General features: G+C 37.2%; 1 protein-coding gene across 2 annotated transcripts in view; it reads left to right on the forward strand.

Annotated features, from left to right (window-relative positions):
- Positions 1–20,461, forward strand: part of LOC126457950 (sodium-dependent nutrient amino acid transporter 1-like) — a 225,461-nt gene extending 205,000 nt beyond the window's left edge. For both annotated transcript variants that reach the window (XM_050094681.1, XM_050094682.1), the window contains exons 11-13: positions 1,481–1,657; positions 6,800–6,894; positions 14,433–20,461. In XM_050094681.1, coding sequence (XP_049950638.1) covers positions 1,481–1,657; positions 6,800–6,894; positions 14,433–14,615 — 455 coding nt within the window. In that variant the 3' untranslated portion in view covers positions 14,616–20,461. The remainder of the gene's footprint in view (positions 1–1,480; positions 1,658–6,799; positions 6,895–14,432) is intronic.
- Positions 20,462–21,194: the final 733 nt, after the last annotated feature.

The following is a 21,194-nucleotide window of genomic DNA, read 5'->3' on the forward strand; positions in this document are numbered from 1 at the left end:
ATGCAATAACATCTGGGTTTCACTAGGATTTTTTAAAATTATCAATAAAGTCATAGTTTTGGTATGTTTACAGAAAATGCCTTTCAGTAACTTTTCTTACATAACTTTTCTGAAGTTTTGTAAGTGAGAGCTAACCTACCTTACCACCAAAGTCACTGACATGTGGTAGTACAGTGATGCTGGACCTGGATGTAACCAGCTCAAGTCCAGTTTGGCATAAAGTTCTTGATCTCAAAACATTGTACAATATTCTGTGTATATATTTTAAACTTCTCTACTGAAATACATAAATAACTGTAGCAAGTCACCTTTACTGATCTTTCCATTACATATTTCACAGGATTATACCTCCATCATCTCGTGGATTTACTTACATCAACAAGATGAAAACAAATTTGTTTATGACTTTTATAGAAAACGAATTTGTTTGTGACTTTTATAGGCAATCTGCCCACTGCCTTTTTAATTTAACCAGCCTAATGATGGTGGTAAAATCCTGTGGAATGTGTTGTGGGCAGATTAAGAAAAGTGAATGGTAATAGTTATTTGTGTACTTCGGTAACAATCATCATTATGTTGAACCTCAAATTTTTGCATTCAAACTTCTTAGTGTCTCATGCAATGATGGCATACAGCACAGTTGCTGACACTTATGATCTAGTTTGGTAGTCAGCTTGGTACTATCTGAGTACAATAGGTCAGGTGCTCACATCAGATATACGGTACTTCTTCTTTGATTGTCAAAAACATCTCAAATATAACACCACCCACCCACCCACCCATACACACACACACACACACACACACACACACACACACACACACACACACACACACACACACACACATACGTCAGATCACATTAAACTTCCTTAACTAAATGCAATATTAATGTCTGACATGCTAGCTGTCAAAGTGGCATCATCTATGAAGTCTAGCAAGGAAATGTAGCCTTTAAAGGAACTAAAATAACTTTTGATAAGTTGCTCTGTATAGTATTACATGTTGTATTCTCAGACTGTTAGGGAATTAACCAGGAAAGCCTCTCAGGACTGCTGGTCAGGGAAGACAGCATGACAACAACAAAACATGAAAGGATTTCCATCATTGATACTGCCTCGCCCTTTGCTGATTTGCTGTTTCTTCCTTGATAAAGACTCACTGGCATCGTTCTCCCCTAATTTTTAACTGACTTACTTGTTCCAATGTATTTTACTCTTTTGCAGAATGAAAGAATCCCTTTTTCTGAAACTTAGAATTTGTGTTGCCTTCTATACATGAGCCCACATCTACTGCCACATAATTAGCTGTCTTTCTTTCACTTAATTGTAAGTAGTATAATCCTTTCATTTGCAGTACCACCCAAGACAATTGTGGTCACATTTTCTCCACTATTTTACCACTAGGTCTTTTGCATACTGTTCAATGATTTTTGAATTTTGAGACTGATGCTATTCTCAACAAATCTTCTTCATTTCAGGTGTTGACAATTTCTGCCAAGATATAGAATTTATGCTTAATCTGAAGGTCAGCTTCTACTGGAGAATATGCTGGGGTTTTGTTACACCAGTCATGCTGTTTGTCATCTTATTGTACACTCTAATAAATATGGAATCTCCTCAGTACCATGACACGGACTTCCCTGCAAGTGCATATGGTATGTTAGAAAGTGAATTAAAAGAAATAGTAGTTGTGTAATGAATTTGTAGTTTCATGACATTAATCTTACCTTTCCATTTCAGCATTTCCAAATAAATTCTGGCTTCACGCTATTATTGCAATTATATGGCAGACAACAAAGTCTCTTAAAAATATCAATGTTAATATACCCATATCGTGAACTTACATTTATTTTCATAAAATACAAAACATCTGAACAATGTGTTACCACAGTAGTGTTGCACAAAACTCTCATTTTTAAATAAAATGTGTCATTTGCACATAGCAGTAAACCGTATGTTTGATAATGTCTGATAGTTGATAAGATCTTCTGAGAAAGAGACAAGAAGTAATCTTATTCATTTTGTGCCACCATAGACGAATAATGTAATGTTGATATTATGACTAACACTGTCAAAAGCTTTTGACAGGTCACAAGATATTCCAGCTGTCATATTTTTGTATATGGATTCCCAAACACTGTCAACTGGTTCATGTATTGCGCCCTCTGTTGATACTTCTTTCTTAAAACTAAACTGGCTATTGCTGAGGATTTAGTATTAATTAAGATGCTCAATCAGTCTGTAGTGCATCAATTTTTCCAGTACCTTAGAATAAATTGAGCGTAATGAAGTTGGTCCATAGTTTGTAGCATCTTTTTCTCCCTTTTTATGAACTGGCCATATAAGTCTATATTTTAAGTGTCAGGGAATACTCCTCCCTCAAGTGATGTATTGAAAATATGGCAGAGGATTTTGCTAGTTTCTCTATAGCAGTATTTCAATAATTTACTGGAAATGTTATCAACTCTGGTAGAATTTTTACTTTTTAAAAGGAGAATTATTTTTCTGTTTTCTTCATTTTCCGAATATGCATGTCATGCAATTTGTTAGTTTCAATATTAAGAACTGTGTAGCTTTATTTACGGAACCAAAGCACCCTGCTGGATGCGTAACTGTTAAGAATTGATTGCTGAAAATATTAGTGGCCATTTCAGCATCATACCCTTTATTTCACCCGTTTCTTGAACTAATCATTGCCTTTGCACCTGAACTATTCCCAGTCTCATTTTTCACGTATTACTGCTGTGGCTGTCATGCTCCAGATAGGGTCTTTTAGTGTTATGTATGCTGATGATACATTTTTGAGTCATGACACCAGCACGTTTCTGCCAGTGTGTCGCCAGAAGATTTTTATTTAGAATGAAACTGGTCCTGGCATAATAAAATAACCTTAAATACAGCTGTGGTGGTTTTTATTCACATTAAAGTGAGGCAGATAAGGCAGAACTTAAGCAAAAATTATTTGCTTAGTCACTTTTATTTTGCCTGTCAACTACCAGTTTTGGTACCAAGTACCATGATCAGGCCATCTTACAGAAAAAAATCACAGTGCATGATTAAAATATTCCTTAATAAACATTTGGAAAATATTTCACTCTGTGAGGCAACATATATGAGATGAACTACTATGACAGATAAGCAATGCTTAGTGGCAGATGAGAAACAGACACTGGTAGACAAATAGTCAAACGTTATTTTTGCTGTTGATATTAGATGGTGGCTCCAATTCGAAATTACACTTTGGCATCCCAAAGTATTCCGAAAAGGATGGCGCTAATGATCATATTTTCTCTTATTAACCTAAAATAACAGGACAACAACAACTATTCAACAATTAGTGAAGCCTGACATTGTCAGGAGAAGACAGTGATCTCAATGTAATTTATTAAATAAAAATCAAATAATGGAAAATCCAGGATGGAATGTACCAAGGGTTCCACTGAAGTCTTCACTGACTGTAATTATCTTCCCAACCATGTAAAAAAACAAATCTCCCATGACTTATCTATCCAGTCTCCCACTACCTCCCAAAGTCCCACCGTCCAGCCACAGAGGATCATTCCCCCCATAACTCAGTACCACCCAGGACTGGAGCAACTGAATTACATTCTCTGCCAGGGTTTTGATTATCTCTCATTGTGCCCTGAAATAAGAAATATCCTGCCCACTATTCTTCCCACCTCTCCCATAGTGGTATTCCACCATCTACCGAAACTACACAATATACTCATCTATCCTTACACAACCCTTGCTCCCAAACCCTTACCTCATGGCTCGTACCCCTGCAATAGACCTAGATGCAAGACCTGTCCCATACATCCTCCCACCACCACCTTCTCCAGTCTGGTCACTAACATCACCTATCCCATCATAGGAAGGGCTACCTATGAAACCAGTCATGTGGTCTACAAGCTAAGCTGCAACTACTGTGCTCCAGTCTATGTAGGCATGACAACCAACAAGCTGTCTGTCCGCATGAATGGCCACCAACAAACTGTGGTGAAGAAACAAGTGGACCACCCCGTGTTGCTGAACACACTTCCAAACATGATATCCTTCATTTCAAGGACTGTTAAACAGCCTGTTCCATATGGATCCTTCCCACCAACACCAGATTTCCTGAACTGTGCAGGTGATAACTTTCCCTGCGATACATCCTACATTTTTGTGACCTTCCTGGCCTCGACCTTTGTCAGTCATTGTCCTCACCCATCCAGCCCCTTCCCTGCTCCCATTCCAGCACCACACAGCCATCATTCCACCACTAACCCAGTCTTTTATTTCTCTCCTTTTCCACTACTTCTCCCCCTCCCCCCCTCCCCACCTCTCTCCCTCCCTCCGTCTAACCTACAGCACTTCATTGTCCAACACCCCCGCCATACTATCCCTGCCCTTCCGTGCCCCAGCCTCATCCTTACCCCCATCCAGTTGCCACTCCCATCATGCACTCGTGCTGCTGCTCTCACTGTGGTTTCAGTTGCCTGAGACTGCAGTCGTGTGTGTTTGTGTGTGTGTGTGTGTGTGTGTGTGTGTGTGTGTGTGTGTGTGTGTCTATTGCTGATGAAGGCCTTAATGGCTGAAAGCTATAATTGTGAGATGTGAGAGTCCTTTTGTTATGCCTATCTGTGGCTCAACATCTCCATTATTAAATAAAAATATTCTTAATGTAAAAAACTTTTTGTGCTTAGACCACAATTTTCAGTACACACTTAAAGCACCATGTGTAGTTTTGATTGCTTCCTACAACCGTCTTCAGATATTTTCAATTATAAAATAGTGGTGAACATTGATTAGCTGTAGTCAGATAGTAAAATGCGTTCATATTATGGACCAACAGGATTATGACAGTATATAATCAGAAACATAATGATGAGAGAGCCAGGTTGTAAACCGTAATCTCACAAGCTGATGGTAATAAAGAAGTAAAATTGCACTTGTATTAGTAAAACTTGCTTCACATGCCTGTGACTTAGAATTGTACAGCAGTACAAGAATTATCAGTTGTTCCATAGCCTGGCTTACAAACGAGTCCTCCAGCATGGCACATAAAATTGTCACTGTTACACAATGTGCACAAGTTGAAGATTAAAAGTAAAATGCCACAAGTCCAGCCTGCCTGGCAAGACACACCACAAACAGCTTTCTTGTTACTTGTGATATGTCTTGCCAGGCAGGTTGGACTTGAACACTTTAGTTGCAATCTTCAACTTGAGCCCACTGTATAAAGATGCATATTTTATAAGCCATGTTGCATCATTCTTTGTAAACCAGGCTATGGAACAGCTCACAGTTCTTGAAATGTTTTATATACTGCTCTCAGCTGCTGTACAACTGCAAATCATGGGCATGTGCTGCAGGTTTTACTAAGACAACTGCCAGTTTCCCTTCTTTATTATTGATGGCTTGTGAAATTATGGTGCACAACCTAGCTTGCTCATGATAAAGTTTCTAACCACATACTGCCATAGTCTTGTTGGCCCATAATATAAATGCATTTTACAGTATGACTATGGCTAAGGATGTTCATTAATACATGTTCACCACTTCTTTTCAATTTTAATTATCTGAAGATGTTTTAGGAAAAAACCAAAACTAGTCATCATGCTATAATTGTATACTGAAAATTGTGGTCTAGGCATAAAAAGTGTTTTGCATTAAAAAAATTTTTATTTAATAAATTCTCAAGAATTGTCCACTTAAGTCGCAGTCACAGTTAGGATGGTGTCAATGAGTAGCCTACTGTGTGAAGACTTAATCAAGGTGGTATGCATGGGAAATGACTACCGGTAGTCACATGTGTGTCACTCGTAGTTCTTTTATGGAGAGTGTAGAAACATACATGCTGGACTGCAGAAAATGTAGAAATGGTCTCTTCTTGAATGAGTACCTGCTTAAAGTTCAATGTGACAGCAAATGAGATTTTATTCGGTGAGAACTGAACCAAATATCATTCCTAGTGTTTACTCAAAATTAATACCCTTGGAAGAGGAAATGACTATACTTGGTGTTCTTTCCATGTGGAACAGTAACAGCATACATTTATTGATGTGAAACCCTTGATGCCTTTATGCAACCCTACAGTTATGGTATGAATGATGGTGTTATCCTAGAATTTGAAAATACCTGACCACACAAACCTAGTATTCTGAATAAGTCCCTTCAATAGCAAACAGTTCACTGCTCAGAATGGCTGGATCAGTCTCCTGTACTAAGGTTCATAGAATATGTCTGGGATATTTTGGATGCCATATTGTTACTCATAAGTATCCTGCCCTGCCTGCTGTTATTCTAGGAGCTGTGTTACAATGGTAATAGTTGAGTAAAATAATTTTTTAACAGTAGCAAACATCTTACTTTTAAGATGTAAGTGATGAAATACATACATAGAAATGCTGCTGCTCCACAAAAATTACATACACTGTAGAGTGAATATGAGACCTCTTCAAATATTTATAATGAAAATTTGTTTTCATATGAACATATTTACTCTAAGGACATGATTCAGACTAGAAGACAGAGAGATAATTAGAATCATGTTTTAGTTGTATTTTTTTGCTGTAGTTGACAATAATGTTTTATTTTATCTAGTCATAATGAAAAGAATATTTTTTTATGAATAATCAGCTGAATAAAAATCTCTTGTTATTCCCTCTGTCTTGAGAATAGGTTTACTGCATGTTACCTTTTAACTGGGAATGGTTCATGAAAGTAGGCTATCTCCATAAATATTTACATAGTGTTACACTAATTACATCTAGCACACTTTGTATGACTCTAAAAGTTATGTTCATTTTCAGGTGCTGGTTGGGCAATGTTTCTATTTGCTGTGCTTCAGGTTCCTTTCTCAGTTGCTTACCAATTTGTAAAAAATCGTCATCTCCCATTTAAACAGGTTAGTTATACCCCATGCCTAGAAATTATTCTTTGCTTTGGTACATAGTTTCACATAAGGCCTTGCATATTTATGTCTGAGGATTTAATTAAGTAGATAAACTCTGTTATGCTATCTCACAGGAAAAAACATGTAAACAGTGCAAGGGCCAATATAAAAAATGAAACATAGATGTTCATGTTTATTTAAATCATATATTTTTACTTAAAACATTATTACAGGATGATTTCAGCATTTTTGCAAGTTTAGATATTGGGTGGTTATAATTAAAATGAGAGTATTCTGAGTGCTGCATCACAACATGCTCAAACATTGTAGGTGTGTTCATAAAACAGTACACTCTCAGAGTATGCTGAAAAACATAATAGTTCCACTTTCTGCAACCTGGTGAGAATATGGCACTGTAAGCAGTCAGAATGTAAAATGTTTCCTGTTTTGACAACACTGTGTGGTTTGTCACTTGGTGCTTTATTTATTTATTTATTTATTTATTTATTCATCCGTGGAACAATAAATATTGTATGGATGTCGTCAGATTACAACACATGAGCACACATTTACATTTACAATTAAACAGGTTTCTCATATTTTGTGTAGTTTTTATAACTAGTCATACACATATTTATAATTAGGCTACATAATATTTTGGTGATAATGTCATATGTTGCTAATAATCTACATCTATGTTAAATATTCTTTTACAGTATAAAAACTTTTACTTACTAAAAAGGTTTTAAGCTTTTGTCTGAAAGTGAGGGGCTCATTTACGAGGGTTATTCCAAAAGTAAGGTCCGATCGGTCGCGAAATGGAAACGACTATGAAAATCCGATAAAGCTTTGCACAGATGTGTTGGGTAGTGTCTCTAGTATAACTCCAGTTAGCTTCACGTCGCTCTTCCCATTTCTGAGCTCGCAGTGAGTGCATAAAGATGTCTAGAAAATAGTGTCTGCCGCCAAGTACGAGGGCCTGGTGAGAAATTTCGCCTGAAGCTATGCAGCCAACATTACATAACTGTCGTGCTGTTTCGTCTTCACGACAATTCTCAGCCGCATTCTGCAGGGGCAATGAAGATGCTCCTGCATCGTTTTCAAATGGAAATGTTAGATTACCCACAATACAGTCCGCAATTGTCTCCCCCTGAGTTTCATCTCTGGTCACATGAACCGCAGTCTTTGACGACAACATTTTGACACAGACAACGAGGTGTAGGCCAGCGTGGAGAATTGGCGGAAAGCACTGGTGGCTGCCTTCTATGATGAGGCTATTGAAAAGTTGGTACAACGCTATGACAAAAGTCTAAGTCAGAACGGCGACTACGTAGAGAAGTAGCTGAAAGGTGTAGCTAATTGTTACAAGTAAAACATTTCTGATGTTCACTGTGGTTTCAATTTGGCAATCAATCGGACCTTACTTTTGGAATAACCCTCGTATTTCTTTAATTTCTTGTGGTAATTTGTTGTACAGTTTTATCCCATTGTAAAATATACTTTTTTGCGTCTTTGCCTTGTTCTTTCTATCTAGATGGATGTGGTGACAAGCTCTTGTTTCATGGTCATGTATTAGGCTATTTGTGTTGTACATGTTAAGATTTTTCTTAATGAACATTATGTTCTGAAAGATATACTCACAAGAAACAGTTAGAATTCCTAGCTTTCTAAATAATTCTAGACAGTGGGCCCTGTTGTTGCTATTTGTTATTATCCTTATGGCTCTTTTTTGTACTTTGAACACGGTTTGTATGTTACTGGCACTTGTTCCCCAAAACATGATCCCATAGCTGAGGACTGAGTGTAGATATCCGTAATATGTTATTTTAAGACAGGTATTATTGCATACCGGTGCAAGGATTCTAAGAGCATAGCATGCTGAGGATAATTTCTTTGCCAAAATGTTGACATGGTTTGTCCATTTCAGTTGGCTGTCTACATTCATCCCTAAGAATTTGGTACTTGTTACACATTCTAATTCATTATTATTAACTTTTATTCTAGTGGCATTGTGTTTTTTGTTCAATTGGAAGTTAATATAGTTAGTTTTCTTTACATTTAGGGTTACTTTATTTTTTAATGACCAGTTGTGGACATCATTGAGAGCCTCGTTTGCTCTTTCTGACAGTTGTGTTGGATTTTCACCTGTTATTACTATGTTGCTATCATCAGCAAAAAGTATTTTTTCGCCATGTCTGATACTTTGTGGGAAGTCGTTAATGTATATAAGAAACAATATTGGGCCTAATACACTTCCCTGTGGGACGCCTATATTCACATTTTCTGGGTCAGACAGGTGTTTTATAAGGGAATTGTTTGAAACTTGTGATATCTCAACTCGTTGAACTCTGTTTTCCAAGTATGATTTGAACCACTTCTTTGTCACACCTCTTATTCCTATTTGCCCTAATTTATGAAGTAAGATTTTGTGGTCAACTGTATCAAAGGCCTTGGACAAGTCTAAAAAGATACCACTTACATTTTCACCTTTGTCCAGTGCTTCTAAAATTGCTTTAGTGAACTGTGCTATAGCATATTGTGTGCCTTTTCCGGGCCTAAAACCAAATTGGTCATTGGAAAGAAGATTATATTTATTCAGGTAATTTAGCAGTCTCTTTTTGACTAGTATTTCTATTATTTTAGAAATGATAGACAGTATAGAGATCGGCCTGTAGTTCTCTACATTTTCCACATCTCCGTTTTTAAGGATAGGTATAACTTTTGCTTGTTTTAGGTACTCCGGAAAGTATCCAGACTCGAAAGATTCATTAATTATGTCTGTTAATGGGCCCTTTATGGAGTCTATACAATCTTTAATTACGCAGACTGGAATTTCATCAAGTCCTACTGAAGTTTTATTTTTTAGTTGGTGTACTACTAGTGCCACTTCCCTTTCTGTAGTTGGCAAGAGCACCATTGAGTTTGTTGGCTGGTTCTGAGTAGGTAAATCATACGTATCTGGAAATTTCTGCTGTAATTTTTTTGCAATACTACTGAAATATGAGTTTACAAAATCAGCTAATTTTTTAGGGTTACCTACTGGTACATCTTTGTTTTTAATATGTGAATTGAGGTCCTTTTTAGCAGAGTTAGATGTTTCCTGTTTGACGATGTTCCAGGCTGCTTTGCTCTTGTTTTCAGCTTCAAGTAATATTTTGTTGTTTGAAAGTTTTTTTGCGGCTAGCAACACCTTTCTGTAAATTTTCCTGTACTTTTTGTAGGATTGCAGAACTTCTGGGTTAGACTGATTATTTTTTATGGAGTTGAGATATCTAAGAGTTTCTGAGGATTTTTTGATACCTGTAGTCACCCACTGATTTCTCTTTGTAGTTTTAATTTGATAAAGGGTTTTGGGAAACATCTCTTCAAATCTGAGTTTAAAAATTGACATGAACTTGATAAATTTCTGATTTGCGTTGGTTTCTGCATAGACTTCCCTCCAATCTTCATATTCTAGCTGGGATTTAAACTGATGCAGGGCTGATTTGGAAAACATTCTTTTGTATGTACAAAGTTTAGGAGGAGATTCTACATGAATGTTAGTTTTTAAGATCTGGCAGAGGTGGTCTGCTAGGCCCAGGTTTTGGACAACAATATGACATTTTTTACTATCAATATCTGTAGCTACATGATCTATAGATGAGGAGGATTCTTTCGTTATTCTAGTTGGACAATTAACAAGGGAGGATATTCCGTAACAGCTTAGAATATTCACATATATGTTGCTAGCCTTATCAGGCTTCATCATATTAATGTTTAAGTCACCACAGATAATTACATTTGCTTTTGGTCCAGAAACCCTGTCTAAGCTTTGATTCAGTTTTGAGAAGAATATACCAATGTCTCCACTAGGAGAGCGGTACACACAAAATATGACTAATTTTTTTGCTATGCCAGGTCCTATTATTTCAACAGCGGAAAGTTCGAAATGTTTGTCCTCACCTAGATCTAAAAGATCATATCTTACTTTAAATGACATACCTTTTTTTACATAGATACATGAACCTCCACCATTCATTGAGATTCTGCTATAGTAACATGCAAGGTCAAATGAGGCTAATGCAATGTGTTCAATTTGCTTCCCTTTGCACCAGTGTTCAGTGATATACAAAATTTGGCTATCAAATTTTTCCAGTTCTACTTCTAGCTGTTGCGCTTTGTTCTTTATGGCTTGAATGTTTTGGTGAAACACTGTTAGGTATTTGTTTTCACTTATCTTGGTGGCACCTTTCCCTTTAGACCTGATGCTAAAAAATCCTTCAGATGAGCTGGTAGCATGGTTATTCTTCTGTTGATGACAGTGGAGGTGAGTCTGTTGCCGGTTTGACTTGGAAGTTGGTGTATCTGAGGGTATCTGCCTTATGTTAGTCTTGTAACTGAGGCCGGGTACCAAAAATCCTGCAGAGTTGAAAGTTTCCTGGTTCTTGTGCTTCTTCTGTTTGCTTCTGTTACTGATGATGATGGTGAAGCTGGTGAAAAGTCTTTCACTGTTGAAGACTGAGGAGCGGACAATACTGATGAAAGGTCATTGGCTGTTGGCACATCAGGCATTTTTTTTCTTGTTAATGATGCAGTTGCGTAGTATGTAGCTGCTTCTGCTGAAGCTGCTTTGGAAACTTCTGTCCTAGTTGACTCATTTATCTCAGCTGTTTGTGACGAAAGTGGAGATTCTAGTGCTGGACCTGTTGTCAGTGATTCAGTTTCATTTTCTTGTTGGAAATTTTCAGTTGCTGTGTTTGGTGGTGGAAATGGTATGGTTGTGCTATTCTTGTCCTTAACTGCCTTCACTGCATTAAGGATTTCTCGACTAATGAATGATTTTCCGAGTTTATTTCTGTGAAGCCCATGCCTTGTAAAATGACTTCTCTCTGTGGATGGTACGTCCACATATGTGGCATTTGGGAGGCTTCGGCAGATTTTCTCAAATTTCCTTTTAGTAACTGTGATTTCTTTGTTGACACAGGATTATTCTATAAGATCATGTCTTTGTGGGATACTGGCAATGAAGAAGTTAACATCTGTAATTTTCTGTAATGTACTTCTTAGAGCTCTTGTGGCGAGTTTGCCCTCGTTCCTATAAACATCATTAGCACCTCCTATTATTAGACAGTTGCTTCCAAGCTTCGAAGAATGTTCACAGTCTTTTAAAACTTCGCGCAAGGGGGCCCCCGGTTTCGTTATTCCACTAACCTTGAATATAGTTTGCATGTTACACAAAATGTCGGCTAAGCCCTTTCCATGACTGTCTGAAAGTATGAAAATATCTTCTTTTTTCTTCTTACCTGTATTGGTAGATATCTTGTTTGCACGATAAGTATGTTCCATGTATTTTATGGTATTTTCTTTCTTGTTATTACAGGACTTCGTAGGCCTACTGAAATGATTTGTGGTCGCTGCATTTGATGAAAATACTTCCTTTCTTTGGCTCTTTTCACACATTTCATATTCATCACACGTTAAAAATTCAAACTTATTTGCTTGTGGGAGACGAAAGTTGTTTCCGTTACGATTAACATGACAAAACTTTTTAGGCCTAATAAAGTTACCGTTTTGTTCGTTTACAACCGTTTCACTACCCTTTGAATGGTCTATCACTTCTTCCAGCTTCTGTACACTATCTATCACTGATTCAAGCTTCTCTACATATAGTTTAGCTAACATAAGATCATATTTTAATGAAGAAGTCGTGCATTCTTCTTCGCATTCCGTTTGTAAACACATGATATGACAATAGTTACAGTGCACATTTCCACAGTCACAGGTCATGTTTTTTTCCTCTAAGACATTTAAACATTGACGATGGATCCATTTCTGTGACCACGAACATAATTTAACACCATATTTCACCGTGCTGCATGTTGATTTCTTTTGTGAAGTCACTTTTGGTGTAAAGGGTTAAGAAGATTGAAGTTTTCCATAGAAAATGCAATGGCTGTTAAGAAGAATGATCATGCACCGCTGGTAAAGTTGTTTCATCAGAAAGGCAGCAATAGCAGCATCGTATTGCAGAGATATCTTTGACAGAAACAGCTGTAAAGAGGCCTCATGTTAGTAAATGGACTGAAGGATACGATCAAGAAATTTGAAGAAACAGGTGAATTGATGGTGCAGCTGGCAGAGGGAGATGACAAATTCCCATGGCAGTTATTAATGAAATGGCTATAGCTACAGTTGACTATGCAGCCTCAAATTCTGCAGCCACTGCTTGAGCTGTGTCATGGGAACTCTCTCTTCCTCATCAACAGTTTAAAAGATTTTGTGGTGCATTTTACACATCCCCCCAAGATAGGCTACAACACCATGACTCGGGCCTTAGTTTTTTTGGTGTTCATAGAAATGGATGATATGTGCCTGGGCGATATTCTTTGCACGGACAAAACACATTTTACTCCGCATGGTGCAATGAGTGCACAGAACTGTGGCATAAAGGGATTCTACTCCACCACATATTGTGCAGGCACATTCACTGCACTCAACTTATGTTGAGCTTTTTCAAAAGCTTCTTCACTGTCAGTCCATTTTTCTTCGGGCAAATGACACCTTGGGGGGCCTGTTAGGTGTATAATGACATTGAAATGTTATAAAGACCTCCTTGTGCAATATGTGATTCCAGCTTTTTAAGAACATAGCTGTATCCACATCACTATTTTCATGTAAGATCGGGTAATACCATGTGTCACTTGCTAGGTGCAAGGTTTATTTCAAGAAACCTTGTGCCATGATGACAAAAAATAAATGAGAGGAGAATTGGATGTGTACAGTTACTGAACACCACACAATGCATTAATATCCTGAATGATAATTGTAATATTTCTGTAGTGCACATGGGCATAAGACACTGATGATGGTGGTCTGTTTCAACAGACTTGTGTACTACTCTTGTTAATGATAAAACTCTTGGTGTTTTCTGAAAGGAGGAAGCCACATTTCACATTATTTCTTCTCTCACCATCAACAGTACCACAGTAATCAAAACCAGATAGTTTCGCTTCACACAACGGTCCACAACCATAAATTATAATGCAAGTAAGTAAAGTAAATCTTTGTAATTTGGGTTGAACAGCACCTTTGGGGTGATGGTGAAACAGGGGACAGAAAAATAGTTCTCAACAGATAGTGCAATGCATTTTCCAAAATATTACCAAAATATATATTAGCTATTTATTTGCTGTATAATTTATGTAACATGCCATAATCATTATTTAACATAGAGTAATAATGGTGACAGGGTCAATATAGGGTTCCAAACACAAATACAGTCTAATGCAAGAAATAACGAACATGTTTCTGAAAGGATGTGTCCTCTAAAGGGAATATAAAAGCATTAGGTTCCTTAAGATTTGTTACAGTATCGTATAAAAGTGAAGTAAATTCATTACGTGTTTTGTTTGGTACCAGCTTTGATATTCTGTTATGTTTTCTGAATAAGGCATCTCATCTTCTCTATGTCAAACTTCTAGCCAGTGCTGTCTTAAAAGGCAAATTTTCGTAATCCTGATCAGTGCCTTCACAGTTATGCATTAATTTTAATGTAATGTTTTCAATTTCAGATGATAGTGAAGTCATTCACTTCATCCACTGAATGGGGCCCAAGAAAAGCTAAGGAACTGGAGGAATGGAAAACATTCAAAGCAAATCGGCTGCAAGAAAATGAGCTAAGCAATGACAGTTTCTGGAAAAAATTACTTCACAAACTAACAGGTTGCAGAAGTTCCTCTGATACCAATATGTGATCTGTTTTTTGTCTGCATGGGGCAAAAAACTGCCCTGTGTGTAACATACACAGTCATTAAGTTCAGTGATAAAATATGCTTCAAGACGTCACTGTAATAAGGTCTACATTAGTTTTGATTGCAAGGTTTTAGCATGATGGAAATGGCAAACCTGCAAACACCGTGAAGAGCTTAAAAAGTACAAATGACTATTATCAGCTTCTAAGAAGCTTAAGCCTACTGACACAAAGCTGTGTTGTCTTAAATAGTTTCGTATGTTTTATCTAAAACAAATATAGCTCCTGGTTTACATAATCGGCTAATACAGTCTATGTAATACACAAATTAAACAGCACATTGAAGCAGTCAGTGTAAAATAATTTAATCATCTCTAAGGAAAATGAATTGCTACTTGTGGAATTGCGCTGAACACATCTTGTCTCTCTTACAACTGAAAGAGAAAAAAATATAGCCCTAAATATCAGTACTTTATTTTGTCCATTGGGATCTGTTGCATGACAAGTGTGTTTTTTTCTCATGTCAGTAGTATGGAAACCATTTTTTTAAATTTAAACCTAATAACACTGTGATATTAGCTTCAAAAACATCTATCTTGTTTCACAAAGTTGCTTTTTGTGGAGTGGAATGTATGAGCATTTCAGAATTTTTTTTTATAAAAATCAAACCATGCTGAAACAGACATGTATATAAAACTGCATAACAAATAACAACAATGAATTTTAATTTGTGATGATAGAAATGTTAAATTATTTATGTTAGTTAAGACTCATCTCAAACAGGGTAGCATATGTACATTGGATTATTATTATGAAAATACACTTATTTATTATTCCTATTGTTATTTTTAGTTGTAAATGCTCGATGTCAACAGACTGTGGTATTACTTAAAGTAAAATAGAAAACAGCTGAATTGAAAGCAACACATTAACTAATGAAATGAGTGGTTGAAAATGAATCCATATGTAAAGTAAGTGTATCAATCTCACTTTCGTTGGCATTGAAGAGTGTATGTACAGACTAGAAATGTAATGACTGTGCCATGTGACCTGTTTGTTGTACCCCACTTGCATTCTGGTTGATAGAACTGATGTTGGTCTACCAACACTAAAGATGCAGTGTTTTACACTGTGCCTTGCAAAATTAAATTCATCCTGTAACTTTTTTGGCAGTTTGTTAGTATAATATGTTCCACCAAGAGTATTTCTAAAATATAAGTGCTTGTTAGTAGCCCATACCACTTTATAAATACAGGTAAACACATGTGCAGCTGCTATGTAGTGTACAATCTTTATAGAGGCTGTACACACAGATGAATAAAGGAAAATAATTTCAGATCATTTTTCAATATTAGAAATAACAAAACAGTAACAAACATTTATTTAACTTTAACAGAAAATGCACAGTATTAGGATGATATTGATTGTTAGTGTTGTTACTGTTGTGGTCTTCAGTCCTGAGACTGGTTTGATGCAGCTCTCCATGCTACTCTATCCTGTGCAAGTTTCTTCATCTCCCAGTACCTACTGCAACCTACATCCTTCTGAATCTGCTTAGTATATTCATGTCTTGGTCTCCCTCTACAATTTTTACCCTCCACTCTGCCCTCCAGTACTAAATAGATGATCCCTTGATGTCTCAGAACATGTCCTACCAACCGCTCCCTTCTTTTAGTCAAGTTGTGCCACAAACTCCTCTTCTCCCCAATTCTATTCAGTACCTCCTCATTAGTTACGTGATATACCCATCTAATCTTCAGCATTCTTCTGTTGCACCACATTTCGAAAGCTTCTATTCTCTTCCTGTCCAAACTATTTATTGTCCATGTTTCACTTCCATACATGGCTACAGTCCATACAAATACTTTCAGAAACGACTACCTAACACTTGAATCAATACTCGATGTTAACAAATTTCTATTCTTCAGAAACGCTTTCCTTGCCATTGCCAGTCTACATTTTATATCCTCTCTACTTCAACCATCATCAGTTATTTTTCTCCCCAAATAGCAAAACTAATTTACTACTTTAAGTGTCTCATTTCCTAATCTAATTCCCTCAGCATCACCCGACTTAATTCGACTACATTCCATTATCCTTTGCTCTGGTACATAATTTCACATAAGGCCTTGCATACTTATGTCTGAGGATTTAATTAAGTAAATAAACTCTGTTATGCCACCTCACAGGAAAAAACTTAGTGCAAGGGCCAATATAAAAAATGAAACATAGATATTCATGTTTCCTTTCAAGACACTGCCCATTCTGTTCAACTGCTCTTCCAAGTCCTTTGCTGTTTCTGACAGAATTACAATGTCATCGGCAAACCTCAAAGTTTTTATTTCTTCTCCATGGATTTTAATACCTACTCCGAACTTATCTTTTGTTTCCTTTACTGCTTGCTCAATATACAGATTGAATAGCATCGAGGAGAGGCTACAACACTGTCTCACTCCCTTGCCAGCCACTGCTTCCCTTTCATGTCCCTCGACTCTTATAACTGCCATCTGGTTTCTGTACAAATTGTAAATAGCCTTTCGTTCCCTGTATTTTACCCCTGCTACCTTCGAATTTGAAAGAGAGTATTCCAGTCAACATTGTCAAAAGCTTTCTCTAAGTCTACAAATGCTATAAACGTAAGTTTGCCTTTCCTTAATCTTTCTTCTAAGATAAGTCGTAGGGTCAGTATTGCCTCACGTGTTCCAACATTTCTACTGAATCCAAACTGATCTTCCCCGAGGTCAGCTTCTACCAGTTTCTCCATTCGTCTGTAAAGAATTCGAGTTAGTATTTTGTAGCTGTAACTTATTAAACTGATGGTTCGGTAATTTTCACATCTGTCATCACCTGCTTTTGTTGGTGTTGGAATTATTATATTTTTCTTGAAGTCTGAAGGAATTTCGTCTGTCTCATACATCTTGCTCACCAGATGGTAGAGTTTTGTCAGGACTGGCTCTCCCAAGGCTGTCAGTAGTTCTAATGGAATGTTGTCTACTCCCGGGGCCTTGTTTCGACTTAGCTCTTTCAGTGCTCTGTCAAACTCTTCACGCAGTACCATATCTCCCATTTCATCTTCATCTACATCCTCTTCCATTTCCATAATATTGTCCTCAAGAACATTGCCCCTGCATAGACCTTCTATATACTCCTTCCACCTTTCTGCTTTCCCTTCTTTGCTTAGAACTAGGTTTCCATCTGAGCTCATGATATTTATGCAAATGGTTATCCTTTCCCCAAAGCTCTCTTTAATTTTCCTGTAGGCAGTATCTATCTTACCCCTTGTGAGATAAGCCTCTACATCCTTACATTTGTCCTGTAGCCATCCCTGCTTAGCCATTTTGCAATTCCTGTTGATCTCATTTTTGAGACGTTTGTATTCCTCTTTGCCTGCTTCACTTACTGATTTTTGTATTTTCTCCTTTCATCAATTAAATTCAGTATCTCTTCTGTTACCCAAGGATTTCTACTAGCCCTTGTCTTTTTACCGACTTCATCCTCTGCTGCCTTCACTATTTCATTCCTCAAAGCTACCCACTCTTCTTCTACTGTATTTCTTTCCCCCATTCCTGCCAATTGTTCCCTTATTCTCTCCCTGAAGCTCTGTACAACCTCTGGTTCTTTCAGTTTATCCAGGTCCCATCTCCTTAAATTCCCACCTTTTTGCAGTTTCTTCAGTTTTAATCTACAGTTCATAACCAATAAATTGTGGTCAGAGTCCACATCTGCCCCTGGAAATGTCTTACAATTTAAAACCCGGTTCCTATATCTCTGTCTTACCATTATATAATCTATCTGAAACCTTGTCGTATTTCCAGGGTTCTTCCATGTATACAACCTTCTTTCATGATTCTTGAACCAAGTGTTAGCTATGATTAAGTTATGCTCTGTGCAAAATTCTACCAGGCGGTTTCCTCTTTCATTTCTTAGCCCCAATCCATATTCACCTACTACATTTCCTTCTCTTCCTTTTCCTACTCTTGAATTCCAGTCACCCATGACTATTAAATTTTAGTCTCCCTTCACCAACTGAATAATTTCTTTTATCTCATCATAGATTTCATCAATTTCTTCATCATCTGCAGAGCTAGTTGGCATATAAACTTGTACTACTGTAGTAGGCGTGGGCTTCATGTCTATCTTGGCCACAATAATGTGTTTACTATGCTGTTTGTAGTAGCTTACCCGCACTCCTATTTTTTTATTCATTATTAAACCTACTCCTGCATTACCCCTATTTGGTTTTGTATTTGTAACGCTGTATTCACCTGACCAAAAGTCTTGTTCCTCCTGTCACCAAACTTCACTAAGTCCCACTACATCTAACTTTAACCTATCCATTTCCCTTTTTAAATTTTCTAACCTACCTGCCCAATTAAGGGATCTGACATTCCACGCTCCGATCCGTGGAATGCCAGTTTTCTTTCTCCTGATAACGACGTCCTCCTGAGTAGTTCCTGCCCAGAGATCCAAATGGGGGACTATTTTACCTCCGGAATATTTTATGCAAGAGGACGCCATCATCATTTAATCATACAGTAAAGCTGCATGCCCTCGGGAAAAATTACGGCTGTAGTTTCCCCTTGCTTTCAGCTGTTCGCAGTACCAGCACAGCAAGGCCGTTTTGGTTAGTGTTGCAAGGCCAGATCAGTCAATCATCCAGACTGTTGCCCCTGCAACTGCTTAAAAGGCTGCTGCCTCTCTTCAGGAACCACACGTTTGTCTGGCCTCTCAACAGGTACCCCTCCGTTGTAGTTGCACCTACGGTATGGCAATCTGTGTCGTTGAGGCACGCAAGCCTCCCCACCAACAACAAGGTCCATGGTTCATGGGGGGGGGGGGGATTGTTAGTAATTGGGACTAAATGGCTGTTTACACACATAACTTTTCAATCAAAACAGATTGTATACTGCATTCATATAATTGACACAGTGCAAGAGAAAATTATATTGTTCCATTCAACTGTTTAGTCATATATATCTTAATTTCCATGTCTCTACAATTTATTTGTTATTCTTTGGGAAAAATTACAATGATGTTATACAAATTTCATAATTACAGTTGCTAACTATTGGTCAATACTTCACATGTTAGTAAAATGTTTCTTTATAACATTAGGAAAGCATGATGCTCAGTACACTAAATAAATAACTTCTCCACAAGTTTTATTTTCCTCAGTAAATCAGATAGTTGTAAAAGACAAAATTTCTCCCTTGCTAGAGTTGTTTGAGCTATGTAGACTTTACAGAAGTTTGATGAGCAGAAACTGTCGAGATGATTACTCAAAAGGTGTAGAATACGATCTGATTGAAAGAAAATAGTTCAGGAGTAAAGATGACCACTCATAGAAAAGCAAAAGCATTGAGTTGTTGACAGGCACACAAAAGAGAAAGAAAAGTTGCTAACTTTCAGAATCAATCGTTTCTTAAGGTAGAGTACAAATACACAGAATGTGATATATTTTTTAGCCATTTTCAGATGTTTGTACCCTCTTCAATAGCTACACACTCTTTTATTTTATACAAGCCAACAAAAGCAACCCTATTTTAGTACTGAAGTTACTTTGCGGTAAGCAATATTGTAAAATTTAATGCCTTCTGTTACTCATTTTCTGTGAAGCCCATATTCCATCCAAATTTTATTTCTAAAAAGTCCAGGTTGAAGTTATGAAGAAATAAACACAAACTCAAAACCATTTAAGTTACTAGGTTCTCCAGTTTTCACTCTCACAGTTATAAATGAGTACATAGAATAAAAACATTCAAGCCATTCATGAAACAGAATGTGCTATTTGTAAACTAATATATTATACGTCTTATCATTATGTGACGGAAGTTGTTCATAAGATGTCAAAAATATGTATAAATTTATTTCTTGTATGTATTATTTAAGTTATAAATATAAATAAAAATGGCTTCTACTCACAGTCCTTCCATCACTATCATTTGTTAATAGCTTTTTATGTTAACAAAAAGAAATCAGGAAATGCAACCATTATCTTACAGCTGACTGATAAGTGGTGCACAGACACATGTAATAGCTCAGAAAACCGGCTAGCTACCAACTAGTAATTTTTATATTGTTACCAATCTAAATATCTCTCACTGTCAGACACTCACATGCAAGCATGCATGTAAACATGTGCATGTGCGCGTGCGCGCACGCGCACACGCACGCACACACACACACACACACACACACACACACACACACACACACACACACACACACAATAACCAGAAGTGGCGCTGGTACCAGCTGTTTAAATCTAGTTGGAGGGGGGGGGGGGTGAGGGGGGAAGGGAATTGGGCTAATTAAGAAGACATGTGGGTAAAGAGAGAATAGGGAAATACAGGTTAGCTGGGTAGGAAGATACAGGTGGCTCAGTGACACTGTCCATATCAGTGTTAATTATGGTAATATAAAACTGAATAGAAAGGGTGAAGGCAAGGGAGTGGGAAGGGGAAATCGTGGATAGGGACTTGCAGAATACCAAAGGAAACTGCAGCATTGTAGGATATGCTGGAAGGATAGCTGTGATATGAGCAGTTCTGAGAATCCATGTTGGAAGGAGGGACTAGATAAA

Source organism: Schistocerca serialis, chromosome 2, assembly GCF_023864345.2.
Source record: "Schistocerca serialis cubense isolate TAMUIC-IGC-003099 chromosome 2, iqSchSeri2.2, whole genome shotgun sequence".
NCBI classification, from domain to species: Eukaryota; Metazoa; Arthropoda; class Insecta; order Orthoptera; family Acrididae; genus Schistocerca; species Schistocerca serialis.